This window comes from Typopeltis vanoorti, chromosome 23, assembly GCF_054136105.1.
Source record: "Typopeltis vanoorti isolate ZY-2024b chromosome 23, IOZ_Tvanoo_1.0, whole genome shotgun sequence".
NCBI classification, from domain to species: domain Eukaryota; kingdom Metazoa; phylum Arthropoda; class Arachnida; order Uropygi; family Thelyphonidae; genus Typopeltis; species Typopeltis vanoorti.
Genome location: NC_143571.1, coordinates 50,851,571 through 50,869,437, shown reverse-complemented (window position 1 = coordinate 50,869,437; position 17,867 = coordinate 50,851,571). Strand labels below are relative to the sequence as shown.

Genomic DNA, 17,867 nt, shown 5'->3' with positions numbered 1-17,867 from the left:
TAAAACAGTTTTTGCGGCCCTTCCCAGGGAGACTGTAGCATCAGCTTGTTCGAGGTTCCGAAGCAGAATTGAAGCTGTGATCGATGCTAATGGTGGTTATTTTGAGTAAATCTTGTTGATAGTATTGTAATTAACTCTGCCTGTAATGTTTTTTTGTCAATTCATTAAATTTAATAGATACAAAGAAGATTTTCTTTTTCCTTACGAAACTGTCAAATTTATCCCGAACACCCTGTATATATATATATTATGAAATAAGAATAGTTTTTTTTTTTTTTTTTTTTTTACTTTTGCATTTTCATGTGGTTACATGGTTAGGTGAAGTATTATTGCATAATTTTTCAATATTTCTTCATTCTGCAATTTTGTTACAGCATCAAATATTTGATCAAAGCATACTGATTAAATTTTAAATATTCTGAATTAAAATTCATAAACAAACGTTTTGAACAAAAAATATACAAGCATTAAATTTTTTTTTATCAGTTTTTAACGAATGTATTTTTTCCCCAAAAAAAAACATTTGTTCGTAAAATTTAATCTGATGTACTTCGGCCAAATTTCATACCAAATATTTAGCATTCAGCCAAATCATTGTTCACTACATTCCTAGTTAGGATGTTATTTTGTTAATTAACAGACTCCCCATATACACTTACTGTTTTCTTCATAGATCCATAGGAAATGGATCTGGAAACTGCTGGAACACTCATCATCATGCCATCCCATTATATTTGCCAATACAGAATGAAATACCAGAGCGAACAGTGAAAACTCAGCTACTGGAACAAATCCTAAAACACACCCCAACTCAACGTCAGAATTCAAGATTGGTATTATCAACATAAGAAGCCTGAATGGCAAAGAAATGGAGCATGCTGAGGAATTGAATAAGTACCAGATCGGCATAATAAGAGTGACTGAAACACAAACTGGTGAGATCTTTCTGATGAATAAATACAAAATGTTATATTCAGGCAATGACAATCAAGGAAGAGAAGGAGTAGAAATAGTATTCAACACTAAATACGAGACTAATCTTCTTGAATGGCAGGCAGTCTCAAGTAAAGTGATGTGGGCAAATATTAGAATGGGGAACTGAACAATGAGTGTTATTTGTGCCTATGGTCCCACAGAAGGTTCTACTAAGGTAGAAGTTCTACCAAGGATTTAGAAAAAGCAACTGACACAATGAAAAAGGAAAAGTTGATCCATGTTGGGGATGTAAATAGCAGAGTAGGAAATGATTGTCAGCCATACAAAAATATTTTTTGAAAATTTGGAGAAAAGAGCAAAGCTAATAATAATAGAAACAGGGGCAGCTCATGCATAGGCACTGATGAACTGCAGCAACCCCAATTTTTCTGGATATATAAATATATTTATTAATTTATTTATACTTGCTTGTAATATTTAATTTTATCATCAACAATCCTATACAATTCCCTTATTTTATAAAAAAATAAAAATCCATCTTGTAGCACTCAAGAGGGCGAAGGATGCTAGCGGCACTGTTTTCCACAGTATCATATATTGCTATGCGCACAAGCATATACACGTCATAGTGAGATGCGAGCTATTAGCATAATGTGGCACTGTCTGTTGCACAGTTCCACTTTTGTTTATATGCAGTTTGCACCAGTAGTAGAGTGTTCGTAGTGCTTATCGTGTTTACTCAGTATCTTTAAATATTTGGACATTATAATTAAAGACATAACATTTTGTTATAGTAATTGTTAATTAATTTTGAATTATACTAAACTATATTTTCTAAAATGAGAAAACAAGAATATATTTTATTTTTAAGTAATTTTGAATTAACCAAATTGTATAATTTTATCGATAATAAACAATTTTTTAAATGTTTAATTTTTTTTTTAATTTTACCATAATTTTGATATTTTATACAAACACGTATACACTGTAGTTACAGTATGTATGCATATTTTGAAAGTTGCAGCACCCCACGATTTCAAGCCACGAGCCGCCATTGAATAGAAAATACCTGTTGGACTTATCCTGAGTTCCTGGTTACTACTAACACCATGTTCCAACATAAAAATGTGCGCAAATTCACATTGAGAATTTGTGCACATTTTTATGTTGGATTATGGTGGAAAGAAGAGGCAAGGAATGAGAAAGTCTCATTGACTATGTTATTGTCAATGATTTTGAAATTGAAAGTGATCATCATTTAATCTTGAGCATGATAAAATTGAATTTCATATTGAAAAGAAAAACAAGTAAGAAAGTTTTAAAGCGAATAAAAGTTGAGCAGCTCCCAGATGTGAACTGTAGACTAAATTTTCACACCATTTGGCAGCTCCTATAGGAGGAGATGACCTTGCTAATGCTTCTGCCTGGTATCTCCACTTGGGCCTGGCTCTCACTGAAGAGACCTCAATAAAGGACGAAACTAGTCTGGGTAGTGGCCCTTCCCTTAATGCATAACATTATACATATCCGCAAGGAGATGCGTTTTGCATTATGGGAGATACTGATATAGGAGTGTTGGTAGCTTGCTCCACCTTTGCAAGGAGTTGCCCGGTAATGTATCACTTTACCCCAGTCCTGAAGATACTTTCAGGCGCAAACTTTGTTTGCACACACTTGGATAAGGGATTAAACTAAATTTATTATAAATTTTCACAAACATTATACAAGAAGAAATTAAAGAGTTTGAGAGCAGGAACGAAACCTTGGAGATTCAGTGGCAATCCCTGAAGAACACATTGATTGATTCAGCCAGAGCGGCATGTGGTGAAGTTGTCTGCAAGGATAGAAAAATCAGAACTGCATGGTAAATACAGGAAGTTAAAGAGGAAGTGAAGGAAAAGAAGAAATCATATCAAAAGTTCCTGGCAAATTATTCAGCTTGTGCTCTTAGAGAATACAGAGACAAATGTAAGAAAGTGAAACACTGTAAAACTAGCTAAATAAAAGTAATGGAAAGACTTTGGTAAGAACATAAATAAATATCAAGAAGGTGGTAAGATATTCTGTAGGCTGTTGAAGAAGCTGTTGAGAAATCATGGAAATATAACAAAGATCCGTATTTAAGTTTTGTAGATCTGTAAAAGGCATATGACAAGGTGCCAAGAGAGAAGTTATTCAAAACGCTACAGTTGTATAGTGTCAATGGGGCATTATATCAAGCAATACTTAGTCTTTATTTGAATGAGTTGTAAGTCAGCAATTAGAATTGAAGTACAGGAAGATGGTTTTGTGTTAAATCTGGTATCAGACATGGATCACATTATGAAGGAAGGTGGTATTAAACCTGATACTAAAATTGGAGATGTTAATCTCAGCTTTTTGCAAATGATGTTATACTTCTAAATAAATCCACTACAAGTCTACAAGATTCCCTGACTAAATTAAATAACTGTTGTAATAGATATGAAGGTCAGCAATAACAAGACAAAGACAATGAAAATATCAACTGCATTGTGAATGGAGAACCTATAGAACAAGTAAAACGTTTCTGCTACTTAGGCACGATTTTTAGTGAAGGCGGTAAACTGAATATGGAAATGGACAACAGAATCAATAAAGCTGGTATGGTAGGAAGTCAAAAGAATAAATTTATATGGAATAAGAGAGAAATTAGTGAAAACACTAAATTAGCTGTATACAAGATAATGTTCAAACCAATTTTAACTTATGGATCTGGGCTAGAAGTAAAACATTTGTTAAATCTTGAATGAAAGGTTTAAATTGTCATAAAACATTTCATTCGGAATTTAACTAGGATATAAATAAATTTTCCTAAAGAAGTATTTCATTTATAGGTATAAATGAAATTGTAAATAACGTATTAGTCCTTTGTTCTGTAAATTTTTGTTTTGCTATATTGTTAACTGTCCTATGTATAACTGAAAGGAATCGGATTTTTGTGAGAATTATATTAGAACAGGAAAGGTTAGATCGAAGTTAACATTGAAATAATTGGCTTAAAGACATAACCCGTGGCAGTCACAAGGTCCGAGGTGCATGCGAGACATCCACGTGGAGAAGATATCGAGGAGAAGATAGTACCGAGTGTAAGGGACTTAGGTGCCGAGCAGAAACGTGGAGGTATAAGAAGCTTAGCAGCATGGACTTGAGGCTCTTTTTTCTCTTGATCTCCCTTTGGCTTTCGGGTACCAGTAGAAGTGGCACGAGCAGTCGAGAAGGAAGATGGTCAGCGGCAGCTAAGCGACCAGGCGGTAGTCCAGTCCAGGCATATCTACGGTATGGCTAGACAGTCAGCGAGAACCGAAGCTTCATGCCGAATCACGAGGACCTGTCTAGGCAGAGCAGTCTCACCCACATCAGCAAGAATGAGGGAATATATCCAATTTCTGCATTTATCCAACTTGAAAACAATGTTTAAGTTTTCAGAAAATCAAGGGTTGTTAGCCCACTGAGTTCTCATTCCAATGGTAGAGATGCTACCTCCCCCACCCCCATCATTGTCCACATAAGCATTTACTCTTGTGCCAACGTTTCAGTTATCCTGCCAATACTTGGTCAAACAAAGCCTCTTTTGTTGATAACAGGTTCTACCATTTGAGGAGGTGAGGTTGGTATTTAAGTAGAAAAAGCTATGTGTTATATACCATGCGGTCAAAGACTTCATAATATTATGCTTCAGTACCTTTTAGAACCCATATAAAGAGCATAACATTCATAACGTGATCCCATACAGAGGCTGGTCACTGGTTGGGAATAATAGGGATTCATGGACAATTCATATTGTTCATGTTTAACTTTTTCATGATTACTTTAGAAAACAAAATAATATAAAAACAAAATGCATATACATGAATTTGAGTTTTGTATGAGATGCGAACAGATAAAAACCAGACTGCTTAGAACAAAGAACGCAAGATTGTCATGGTGAGTGGGATTACAAACATGATCAGAAGTTCACAGCCTTTTAAACAAAAGATAACCAATCACCAACCTTGAAATGGATTCATTGATATTTGACCACTTTCCTTTAGAGAGAGAGAGAGAGGAAGCATGAAGCAACCATCTAATGTCTTTTCACTGATAATCTTGAAAGTCAGAAACTCACTTTTTTTTTTATATATTTGATTCTTTACTTCTGTTTCCTGAACAGCTTCCTAGAAGTTTGAAAATCAAAATCTTAAGAAATTCAACTAATGAATTAATACCATTTTTACTTGAGTACATATGGTATTAGTACTTTTTATGCTTGACAACACAGGTGTGGTATATGTGAGGTTACATGAAATCTTTGGACTAGTGCTACTAGTTCAGAGATTTTGTATATTTTGTTATCTAGAACAAAACACACAAATGTGGAGGTTAAAAACAATGAATTATGATGAAACTAAATTTAAAACATTGAAAATAAAAACAGCAAATAAATTTGTCAATTGTTTATTCATTTTCATTGGCATCCTTCACTCACACTTTCCACATTGTTGCTCTCACACTTTCCACATTGTTGCTCTCACACTTTCCACACTGTTGCTCTCACTTGCTGTGAAAGTGAGGCAACTACAACTTATCTTCTCTCACATCCAATGCATCCAAATTCAATTCATTTCAAAGCTGCAAAGAGGCAGTAACATTTCATTAACATCAATGAAAGTATTGCTGCCTAAGTGTAAACAACATTTCTTTCTCAAGGAAGCATGCTTACCCTTCAGTGCTTATTATAGATTTTTTTTGAGCACACCACATGATTACTCATTTCAGACCTGCACTGAAATTCTGTCCAGCTGTTCGTTTTCTTTCATTTATGTATAGTATACCTTTTAACTTGAAGTAAGCAGAATAACTTGCTTTCTTGTCCATGTTGTATTCACTCACTTGTACTTTACTTTCTTCTACAACTAGGTGTCACTGAATAGAGTGGATGATGTGATGCTATCAAAAGTCATATAGCAACACAAGAAAGTTTAATCAATCACTGTACTGAATGTTAGCACAACATTTTTGACATGTTAGATTGAGAATTTTTTTATATAACACACCTTAAAATTTAGGCAAGGTATCAACAGATATGGAAAATAAATGAGTAGCAATTAAAGCATTTAGTGCAGGTCTGAAATGAGTAATCACATGGGGAGTAATTAAAATTCTCCTTTTAACTCAACCATTCATTTGCCCCTGCTCCTCTCTCTCTCTGCTTCTTAAAAAAAAAAAAAATTCCAGGTTTAGAATTATCAAAAAGAAAACTTTTTCGCAGCAGAGAAATCCCCAACTTCAATTGCTGTATGTCATTCAAGTTGGAACAACAGCTTGAATGATTCAACATTCAATGAACAACAGCAACACATTCATAAACATTTCATTAATAATTTAAATTATTAATGAAATGTTTAATATTAATTAAAAAACTCACCTTATTTCCACCTTGAGTCTGGTTCTCTCTAAGAATTTCAAGACACGTTCTTAATGCCATCAGTGAAGCATTTATATTGCCTAATAAAAACCATTAAACTGAATGAATTAAATTTATCTATAAAAAATTGCACTGCTTGGAAACAAGTCAACGGACATCCTGGCATGAGGAAAGTTACAAACAGCCATGCAACCACCTTAATAAGATGTAGGACCTCCTTTCACTGCAATAACTGCAATCACATGGGCATACTTTCCATAAGCATATGATAGTGATCAATGGGAATTTGGGACCATTCTCCCTGTAGACACGTAATGAGGTCCTGGGCTGTTGTAGGGGGAGATGCCCCCTTAACCTCACCAAATGCTCTAGTTTATCACACAGATGTTCAATAGGTTTTAGATCTGTTGAGATCAGTCAAGTGTGGTGACAGCAGCAGCCTTATGGCAAGTGTGCATTGTCTTGCTGAGGTAAACAATGGTCAGGTCTGTAGAAATACCACAAAGCAAGAAGCATTGCATTGTCCAGATACCTCTTGAAGTTCAATGTTTGTGGCATTATAGAGGTCTGTGGCCAAACGAGGGAAAAACAGGACCGCACCACCACCACCTCTGAATTTTATAGTTGGATTTAAGCCTGAGTAACATGGTCTGACAACATGGATTTCCATGGCAGGACTGCAATCCCATGTTGTCAGCCTTGGTTCTGAATGTTTTTGTACAGATTCACGTTTCAGTCTATTCCTGGAACTCCACATTCAATATGTCGGCCAATGAAAGGCAGTTTTTACATATTATCCTTCATAGCACCCTACAGGCATGTTCAGGCATCTGCAAGTGTGAGTAGCACTTGCAGTTGACTCCCTGCACTCCCATCTCAGCATGGTATCACTGACTGTTGACCTAGAATGGCCCAATTTGTCAACGATTTACCAAACGGCAGGCCTGCAACATGGCATCCTATCACAATGCCTCTTTCAAACTCTATCAGTTTCCTTCTCATAGTCATTTCACCCACATACAGTTGCACAGACTTGGGAGCAGCATGTTCCTCCAATTTATATCAGCTACAAATATGTAAGTCATTACATGGTACGATGCACCTTGCCCATGGGGGTATCTGTTGACTTCTTTCCAAACAGTGTACATTAATGCTTCATATAATAGTTCATTAATATGTCTTTTTCTTATTTTTATTGACAGATCCTAATAAGAAGGAATCAAATTTAAAATTAAAATTTGTTTACTGATTGTGTTCTTAAGAATGAGTAAGATAGCATATTCTAACTATTCTAAGCATATTCTAGATAGCATATTCAAGTGAATTGTGGAAGAAATAGATAGTGAATGTTTTTATAGCAGTTTCAGATATTTTGGAATTCAGTTTAAGAGAATCAGCATTTCAACTCAACAACTGTCGGCTCGCCTTTGAGTTGCGTGATATTTTGTTAATACTGCACCAATCATATGCATAGAGATGGAGGCAACCAGTAGAGGAAATGCCACATACAACAATTACAGAAAACTATGAAATAAGTGTGATAATGCTCATAACTGGAAGCATAAAACAACGATGCACCACCATGCTTGCAATTACTGCAGATGGAAGAAAGTTCCGAAGACAGAAAAAATTCCACTGCAATAGTCGTCGTCGTCCGGTAGCATCCTCTAGCAAGAGGGTTGCAGCAGATGAGCAGCTCTTTGCTCGTCATTTTGATCTTTACTGCTCATCAAACTAGGGAAAAAGTAGAAGCATAGTGGTTTCCTGTTGCCTTCTATGCATGAAGAGATGAAAAAAGTAGAAACATTGAAAGAATCACACCTAGCCCTCGATTACTCTAATAGCATTGGGGGGGAAGGAACAAGAAAGAAGAAAAGGATAGAAAGAAATAAGAGTAGGGACCATCCTATAGATAATATAACAGATGTATATTATACTGCAATAGTATAAATCAATAATTATCATCTAATAACAAGGGCAGCAGAGATATCAATAATTATAGACCAATTTATCACAAATGTAAATTTTTATATCCATTAAATAGAATCAAGATTTTTGGATGATGCACAGTTAGATTTTTTTCTGAGAATTCCAGCTCAAGAAAAATTTGTAATTTAAAAATTCCCAAGAGGTGGGAATAGTAAAAATATTTGATGAAAATTTTGAGATTGTTTCATAACCTTTCCAATCTGAAATTTCCCATTATTGCCATGCAAGAAAAAAATAAATAAATAAAAATTAAAAAAAAAATGGCGTTTTCCCAGAGTTCATTGTAATCTCTGTCCTTCTTGTGTGCTATACTTATATAATCTGAAATCGAGGTTTATTCAAAAATAATTATTAATAATTATTTTTGAATAAACAATCTGGCTTATTTCATATACCCCTAACAATGAATAAAATGTATGAGGAATGTATGCAGTATTTATTTTTTAAAAAGATGGCAAAGAACTAATTATCAAACATGTTCCAAAACACTGCAGGGAAAAGCATCATCACAAAGTGGATTTCATCATCTTGAACATAACAATGGCATGAAAGGTATAAAAAGCAGAAAAAACAATGTACAAGCACCATTCATTTAAAAAAAATAAAAATTTTGCACTTATCACACAGATTGTACTAGAAGTAAATAACTTAGTGGCTAAACTTGCAACAGTAGATGGAATTTCTATCAATACTATTGTAAAGTGTTATTTTATTAATGCTTCTCTAAAAGAGGCCTGCAAATTAGCAAGGATAATAAGTTAATAAGAATTTATGGTTCTCTTTAATTAAAGATTAGTGTCCTACAAGATTTGTTTTTGAAACAGATGTAATTGGGATGTAGTAGTGATGGCAGTGCAGTCATGAAATAATTTGGAAAATGATCGTTACAAACATGCACTTCATCTTACTGTGATTAAAGTATTTTATGACAAAAAATAAACAGTAGCATCAAGTATTGTAGAAATATGAGATAATGATGGTCCCCAGAAATGGTGGAGAAGACTCTAGAATGAACTCCAAACAATTCCTGAATCCCAGATCCAACTGGCAAACTGCCAGGATTTAATCTCCCTCGACAGCTCTGGAACCAGCTAAACATATTTAGAACAGGACAAGGCTGCTGTGCCCACTTACTACATATGTGGGGAATTTCACAGTCACCATTTTGTGTATATGGCACTGCACAGGCAATCCATTACATTACTAATGCCTGCCCCACCTACTCCTTTCCTGGAGGCATCAGGAGCGAACTCTCCTACATGCTGCCAATGATTGGTTAAGTGAACTGTCAATCTGTATATAGTTTTACCCATTAATTTCTTTTATTTTTATCCATACAATAAATAAATAACAGTAGCAATAATAACATCAAAAAATAACAACAATTTTGTAAATACAATGATGATGATGATGAAACATAATGAATCAGATTCTGATAATGTAGAAAGAATATGCTTTACAAGATGATGTTTTTGCTTCAGTATCTAGTATAAGAAAAACTATTAAATTGTTTAAATATTCTCTAACAAAAAATTCTATTTTCCAAAAAAAAAAAAATAAAAAGTGAAAAGATAGTTACAGATCATTTTGGACAGTGATGCGCATTGGAAAGTATGATTAACAATTTTTTTTTAAGAGAAGCTCTCTTATTTATGGAAGGACAAGTTTAAAAAAAAATGCTGAACATTAAATTGTTTAAAATTATTAATACTTGCAGTTAAAGCACTAAGCAATCATGATGCAACTTTACTAAACTAACAAGTGAGGGGAATTTTAGATTCCTTCACTTGTTAGTTGGAAAAACGAAATTCTGTTCTGAGTTTTTGAAATAAACTAAACAGCAACTTTTTAAATATAGACAAAGTCTTAGTACCACTTATTGTTTATATGAGGTTAATAATGATTTTTGTGTTATGGTAAATAATGTCCCACAGAAGGTTCTACTAAGGTAGAAGTGGAGGAATTTTTTCAGGCTTTAGAAAAAGCAACTGACACAATGAAAAAGGAAAAGTCGGTCCTTGTTGGAGATCTAAACAGCAGAGTAGGAAATGATTGTCAGACATACAAAAATATTTTGGGAAAATTTGGAAAAAAGAGCAAAGCTAATAATAATGGCAAATATCTGTTGGATTTCTGCTCAGGACAGACTGGTTATTACTAACACCATGTTCCAACATAAAAATGAGCACAAATTCACATGGAGAGAAAAGGCAAGGAATAAGAAAAATCTCATTGACTATGTTATTGTTGATAGTAATGTTTTCTCCCTGGTGCAGGACACCAGAGTGTACAGAGGATTTGAAATTGGAAGTGATCACTATTTAGTCTTGAGCAGGATAAAATTGAATTTCATATTGAAAAGAATAACATGTAAGAAAGTTTTAAAGCAAATAAAAGTTGAGCAGCTCTCAGATGTGAACTGTAGACTAAAATACAGAAAGATTATTGAAGAAAAAATGAAAGAGTTTGAGAACAGGAATCAAACCTTGGAGATTCAGTGGCAAGCCTTGAAGAAAGCCCTGATTGATTCAGCTAGAGAGGCATGTGGTGAAGTTGTCTGCAAGGATAGAAAAATTAGAACTCGATGGTGGACACAGGAAGTTAAAGAGACAGTGAAGGAAAAGAAGAAAGCATATCAAAAGTTCCTGGCAAATAAGTGAGCTTGTGCTCTTAGAGAATACAGAGACAAATGCAAGAATGCTAAACACTGTGTAAAACTAGCTAAACAAAAGTCATGGGAGAACTTTGGCAAAAATATAGAAAATAAATATCAAGAAGATGATGAAAACAGGAGAAAAAGATATCCATGAAGTATGGAGTAATTACTTTGAAAAACTGCTAAATGAAACAAGCAGTGATGACAGCACAGTGGTAAAAAACACTGACCAGGCATGCAGTCAGGAATCCATATCCATACTTGAAGTAGAAAAAGCCATCAAAGGCTTGAAATGTGGAAAGGCAGCTGGAGTAGATGATATTCGACCAGAAATGCTGAAGTATGGTGGTATAAGAGTCTTACAGTGGCTGAACTGCATAGTTCAGAAAGCCTGGACAGAGAGACGAATTGCCAATGATTGGAGTAGAGCTCTCATAGTACCCACATATAAAAAGGGAAATAAAACTGAGTGTGAGAATTACAGAGGTATTTCCCTACTGAGTGTTCCTGGCAAGATCTATGCAATTATACTTGAGAAACAATTGAGAAGAATTGTGGAAGAAAAGCTTGGTGAAGAACAAGCTGGATTAGGCCAAATAGAGGCTGTCAGGGTCAGATCTTCACTTTACGACAAATAGCCGAGAAAGCATAGGAATATAACAAAGATCTGTATTTAAGTTTTGTTGATTTGGAAAAGGCATATGACAAGGAGCCAAGAGAAAAGCTATTCACTACGCTACAGTTATATGGTGTCAATGGGACATTATATCAAGCAATACTTAGTCTGTATTTGTGTTGTAAGTCAGCAGTTAGAATTGAAGGAAGTACAAGAAGATGGTTTAATGTTAAATCTGGTGTGAGACAAGGATGTACATTATCCCCTCTGTTATTCATTGAATCACATTATGAAGGAAAGTGGTATTAAACATGATATCAAAACTGGAGATGTTAATGTCAGCTCTTTGCTTTATGCAGATGATGCTATACTTCTAAATAAATCTGCTACAAGTCTGCAAAATTCTGTGACTAAATTGAATAACTGTTGTAATAGATATGGTATGAAGGTCAGCAATAAAAAGACAAAGACAAAGAAAATAGGCAGAATCATTGAAAATGTCAACTGTGTTGTGAATGGAGAATCTGTGGAACAAGAAAAACATTTCAGCTACTTAGGCACGATTTTTTGTGAAGATGGTAAATTAAATATAGAAATAGACAACAGAATCAGCAAAGCTGGTATGGTGGGAAGTCAATTGAATAAATTCATATGGAATAAGAGAGAAATTAGTCAGAACACTAAATTAGCTATATACAAGACAGTGTTCAAACCAGTTTTAACTTATGGATCTGAGAGCTGGGTCAGAAGTAAAACACTTGACCAAAGACTAGAGACCGCAGATATGAGAGTCCTGAGAAAGATTAGAGGTGTGAGCAGATGGCATCAATGGCAATATCATATTAAAAACGAGGATATTAGGAAAGAACTTGACATTGTCAACATCCAGGAATGCGTTAGCAGAGCTAATCTCAGGTGGTATGATCACTTAAACAGAATGGGCGAAGAAAGATTAGCAAAACAAGTGTTCTCTGCCAGGTTGGCAGGAAAATGACCCAGAGAAAGACCAAGATATAGATGGATTGATAAGGTACAAAGTGCCTTAGACGATAGAAATATAAGATTTGATAATGTTGGAGTCTTGACAAGTAACAGACTTATTTGGAGGAAAATTGTAGATAGGAAGTTAGTAATGATGTAATTTTTTTCATGTAGTACTATCATAGCCTGAACACCCCTTGAGGGTACATGGCAGGAATTTGATGATGATGATTCCAGTTTTTACCTATGGAAGTGAAACATAGATGACTAATTAACAGAAAGCCAGATTGCATGTGTCCCAAAGAGCCTTGGTGAGAAGAATGCTCCACATAACAAAAAGGAATATAAATGATAGAATTACAGAAGTAGAGAATACTGTGAAGTATCGTGAAGCATATAAATGAAGATGGACTGGCCATGTTAGCAGATCAACAGATGAAAGATGGACAAAATTAAGCACTGACTGGACTAAGAGGGAGAGAAGAAATGGTTGCCAAAGAACAAGATGGAAAACAATCTACAAACTTGAGATGATAGACATTAGCTAAATACAGAAAGAACTAGAAAGTTAATGGAATGGCCAATAACCAGCAGTAAATGGACAGAGGCAAAGAAAAAGAATCTCAATAAGTATCCATAATTCTGGTTTCCTATTTACTGCACATATTGCACTCATTTGTAATATTGGAAAAAAAAAAAACTAAATATACTCTCATTTACATGAAACATTCAGATGAGTCAGCCAGGTTACTGAGCGTACACCACACAATCTTCACTCTCCAACCAAGTTATGGGTTTGAATTCCATTGTGGCATGGATGTTTGTGAATATATCTAAAGATGGCTGAATTTTACTGCATTGCAGAGGACTATGATATGGCTCAACATAAACCTAAAGTGGCATGTAAAAGAACTTTATTTAGTCTCTGAAGCAAAGTTTATCCCCTAGTTCAATCATGGTACAATATAGTTTTTTTTTTAAACTTGTGGGCAGGATCATCTCTCCCTTTTTGTGTGATGGCCAAGTAACTTGGCTTCTTAGAAACTTAATTAATGCTTATGATAGGGGAGTTAATCATATCAGCATTGTCTGCTATGTTTGTAAACTGCATGCGTTCTTCTGGCCAGTTTGATTGTTTTCAAGGATGAAAAATCCAAGTTTCTAGGAAGAAAAATAGTCACCTCTGTATGTGACTAGCTAATTCACCTTCAAAATTTTTGATGCAGGTTCTTCATTTCCTAGATTGGATTAGAAAGCAGGTCTTTCCAACCAAAGGGCATTATCAAAACAGGATCATTATGGGGGAAAGAACAGCAAACTGATTTTAACAACTTACAAATGATATGTGCCATCTCTATTCCCTGTTGTAAAAGTTAACGTCCATTTACTTTATCTCAGAAGAACTCTGCTACATTGTTCTGAGTTTCTATGTTTTCACACTGTTAACATAATGAAAATGGACACAAGAAGGTTGTCTCTGTCTCATCTTATGAACAACATCTAAATAATCTCAAAAGTTATAAGACTGGAGGACACGTCCACTCTGTAAAGATTACAAGGTGGAAGGAATCTTGATCTTTAAGAGAAGTTTTCTATGGCAAAACAATTCTCCACACAGCTGTATAAACAAGCTCATGTTATCAAAACAGCTTGCTGAGAGTGGCAGGATTCTACAGGTATAAATGTTTGTTTGTCAACAGCTCAGAGATTAAGCTAAGCAAGCGAGTATTACAGCTGTAAAGAATAAAACTGAATGCATCGAACCTGTTATACCTTTGGTGAAATCAGTGTGACAGAAGATTAGCATGGGCTACAAACAGTCTGACAATCACAAGATGATTGCAAAAAGTAATTTTCGGTACAGATAAGTCATCTTAAGTGTTGATATCTGTATGCAAATCTACATGTATGTGTGTAGATTTGAAAAACACTGATCAATTTGAAGATTAGAATTATTTCAGAGATGCCAATATCATGAATATAGAAACTGTAAAGTACTACTGTGCTTCACATCAGCTTTCACCAGCTTCTCTAAGTATCAGTAGTGTTTGTAGAGACAAGATATCTACCAACACTGATAATCAGAAGGGGATTGGAAGAAAGTTTAGTACAGATAAGCCATTTTTAACAGTGCTTAATTCCAAATACATATGTATGCGTGTGAAAAAGAGAAAGTAAAAATCATGTTCAAATATCAAAATTATTTGAAAATGTCAATATCATGAATACAGAAACTGTTTACTTCTATGCTTTACACTAGCTCTTACCAGCTTCTCTAAGTCTATCACCAGAACTTTTTGTTCTCCCTGTCCTTTCACTTCCTGCTAAATCTACTAGGGATAACTGACTTACAACGACTTGGTTTTTATCCTATAACAAAATAAAGTCAATTTGGCATTCAGAGAAAAATAAATCATTTTGCAGAAAAAAGTTCAAAAGCTACATCAATAATATATACATCAAAGCAGAGAATAAGATACCAATTGATATAATGTAACTAAAATTTCTACAAATTGTGTTCTTTAATATATATATTTGAATGACCCCCTGTACTTTGGAGACGGGGAAATTTAAGCCTAGAAGCAGGGAAATCTGTATGATAGCAAACTAAGGTTGCAAACACTTGGTTAGAAAAATTTTGAAGTCTGGTGGTATTACTAAAATTTCTAGTCATTTAAATTTTTGTTGAAATTGGAAAAATTTTAGAAACTGAGCATGAAATTCTATTTTAAAAAATTATATCCCATTCCATCTTCTCTTTTGTGTTAGGTTCAATGGCCTGCCAATACTAAGTAATTTAACTTCTTAGAAACCTGCTTATGATAGCAGACAATATAGATTACAATTAACTGCCCTATGGGCAGATACAATCTAACAAGACTGCCTGTCTTGCAGGATGAAAAAGCCTGCCACCTCTATATGAGATAAGCTAACTCATCTTCAGTTGAAAAACCCTGATAAAGGTTCTTTGTGTCCTAGACAGCATTCAATCAAACTTTTCCATCTGAAGGATATATGACTGAGATACAGAAACTCACAAAGTTATACAGAACTGTGTGTTGGCTTGTATATGGCATTTCAATTTTATCAAGAAATGTTTAACTTTACCTCAACCTCATTTTAAAGTTTTTTTGTTGTTGTTTTTTTTTCCCCATGCTTCCATTTTTCTCTTAACCTGCTTCAAATCATGAGTGTTCAGCTATATTCATATAGAATTCTTCATGTTTTTTTTTTTTTTTAATCTCCTTCATTTTTGTTTGTGTTCATCAGCAACATTTGGTAACATCCATAAAATTCTTCTCCTCTACACAATCAATGTGGTCTTTTTAACATCCATATTTTTCCTTTTTTTTTTTTAAATATTTTCTAATCTTGAATTCTTGAGATCTACAGATGATCCTATAGCAAGTCTGTTTCCACTAAAAAAGTTGGGTTTTTCTATGCATGATGTGATGTTAATGCTGAAAACAGAAGTCCCCCACTCTTTTTTCCCTAGTAAAATATATTTTTTTAAAGATCGGAAGTGATATAAACAACAAGGCAATGAGGCATTATAAAGCACAAGCAAGAAACTAGCATGGTTAGGAAGGCTAAATCAGATTTTGAGAGAAAATTAGCTAAGCAGGCCAAAGTAAATCCAAAAAGGTTTTTTCGCTATGTAACATGCAAGAGAAAGAATGATTATGGAAAGTTAACATTACTCAGTGATGATGGTAGGAAAGTGACAGAAGCAGAAGAAGTTACTAAGTGAACACTTTGCAAGGGTATATCATCCAGGTGGTGACTTAGCAGTTACTGAGGTGACAGAGACTGATGTGAGAATTGAGGTAGATGAACTAGAGGTACTCAGTATATTGGTAAATTGAAAACTATCAAAGTGAATACCACAGTGGGTCTGCACAGCATGTCTGTTCATGTATTATGAGAATGTGCAAGTGAACCGGCAGTGCCGCTGATGAAGTTGTTTAATTTAAGTCTCAGATCTGGAAATTCCAAGGGAATGTGAAGAGGGGTAAGATAATTCCATTACATAAAGGTGGCTTCATGACAGAAGTAGCAAATTATTGACCAATTAGTGTCTCTGGAGTGGTGGTTGAAGTATTGGGAAAGTTGGTTAAAAGTAAAATTCAGGAATGGGTGGATAGGAATATGATACTTTATAGGGACAGCATCGCTTTGTGAAAGGTAGGTACTACCTCAGTAATTTACTCACGTTTTATAAGGTGACAATATAATTTGATAAAGGAAATGGCTAAACCATGATACATGCCGTATTCTGCAAAGGCATTTGGCAGAATACGGCATGGAAAACTATTATAAGTTGGAGCAAATGGGAATGGATATGAGGCTGGTGGCATGGATAGGGGTGAATGGTTGATAGACATCAGAGGGTGAAATGAAGGAATGGTGTGGAATCAAGGTGAATGAGGGTGACTAGTGGAGTACCCAGGGCTCTGTACTAGGATAGTACGGAGTAAAGACGAATGTTATTATCCATCTTTTTAAGGCTATGATTTGGCCATATGTTGACTACTGTGCACAAATCTGGTCACCTGTGTTTCTTGGGGATCAGTGGTGGTGGTGGTGGTGGAGAAGAATCAGAGATAAATCTTCTTCTCCCACATAGGGTACATCCCACAGACCTTTCACCAAGCTAGTGAGAGGTCTGTGGAATGTTCCCTGTGAGGATAGATTGAGGGTGTGTGGATTGCAGAGTTTAGCTGACAGGCAGAGGAGAAGGGATATGATAGAAACTTATAAGTTACTAAAGGGACACTATAAGATTGACACAGAAGAAATGTTTCAATACATGAGGAGTAGGAGGGGGGGGGAACAAGGAATCACACTTGGAAACCATCTGAGTGGTTATTAAGGGTGTGCAGACTAGGTTCTTTTCTTGGAGAGTGATGAATGAGTGTAATGGATTGCCAGAGGTAATTGTGATAGTCCCAACAGTGAATAGGTTTAAGGAGATGTATGATAGGTATTATGTTAATGGATAGAGTGGGTCTCCTACAATGAATCTTTAGACTCCATGGAGTGAAAATATAAATAATAATAAATCTAATAGAACTAAAACAGAAAATTGTATGTGTGTACCTACAACTGTAGGTCATTATTAGGACAAACAAGATTAGAAGAATTACTATTGAAAGCACAAAATATAAAATGGGACATCACTGGATTGAGTGAAACTTGATTTCGTGACAACAGTATAGATCTAAAGAATGGACATTATTCTATAGTTATGGTGACAATCCAAG

At 34.9% G+C, this 17,867-nt stretch overlaps 1 protein-coding gene across 1 annotated transcript in view; it reads right to left on the bottom strand.

The window, feature by feature from the left end:
* pav (kinesin family member pavarotti) overlaps nt 1-17,867 on the bottom strand; it is a 222,903-nt gene that overhangs the window by 135,810 nt on the left and 69,226 nt on the right. Inside the window, exons 8-9 of the mRNA XM_090412700.1 lie at nt 14,871-14,973; nt 6,362-6,441 (exon numbers count right to left, since the gene is read on the bottom strand). Of these exons, the coding sequence (XP_090268826.1) occupies nt 6,362-6,441; nt 14,871-14,973 (183 nt within the window). The remainder of the gene's footprint in view (nt 1-6,361; nt 6,442-14,870; nt 14,974-17,867) is intronic.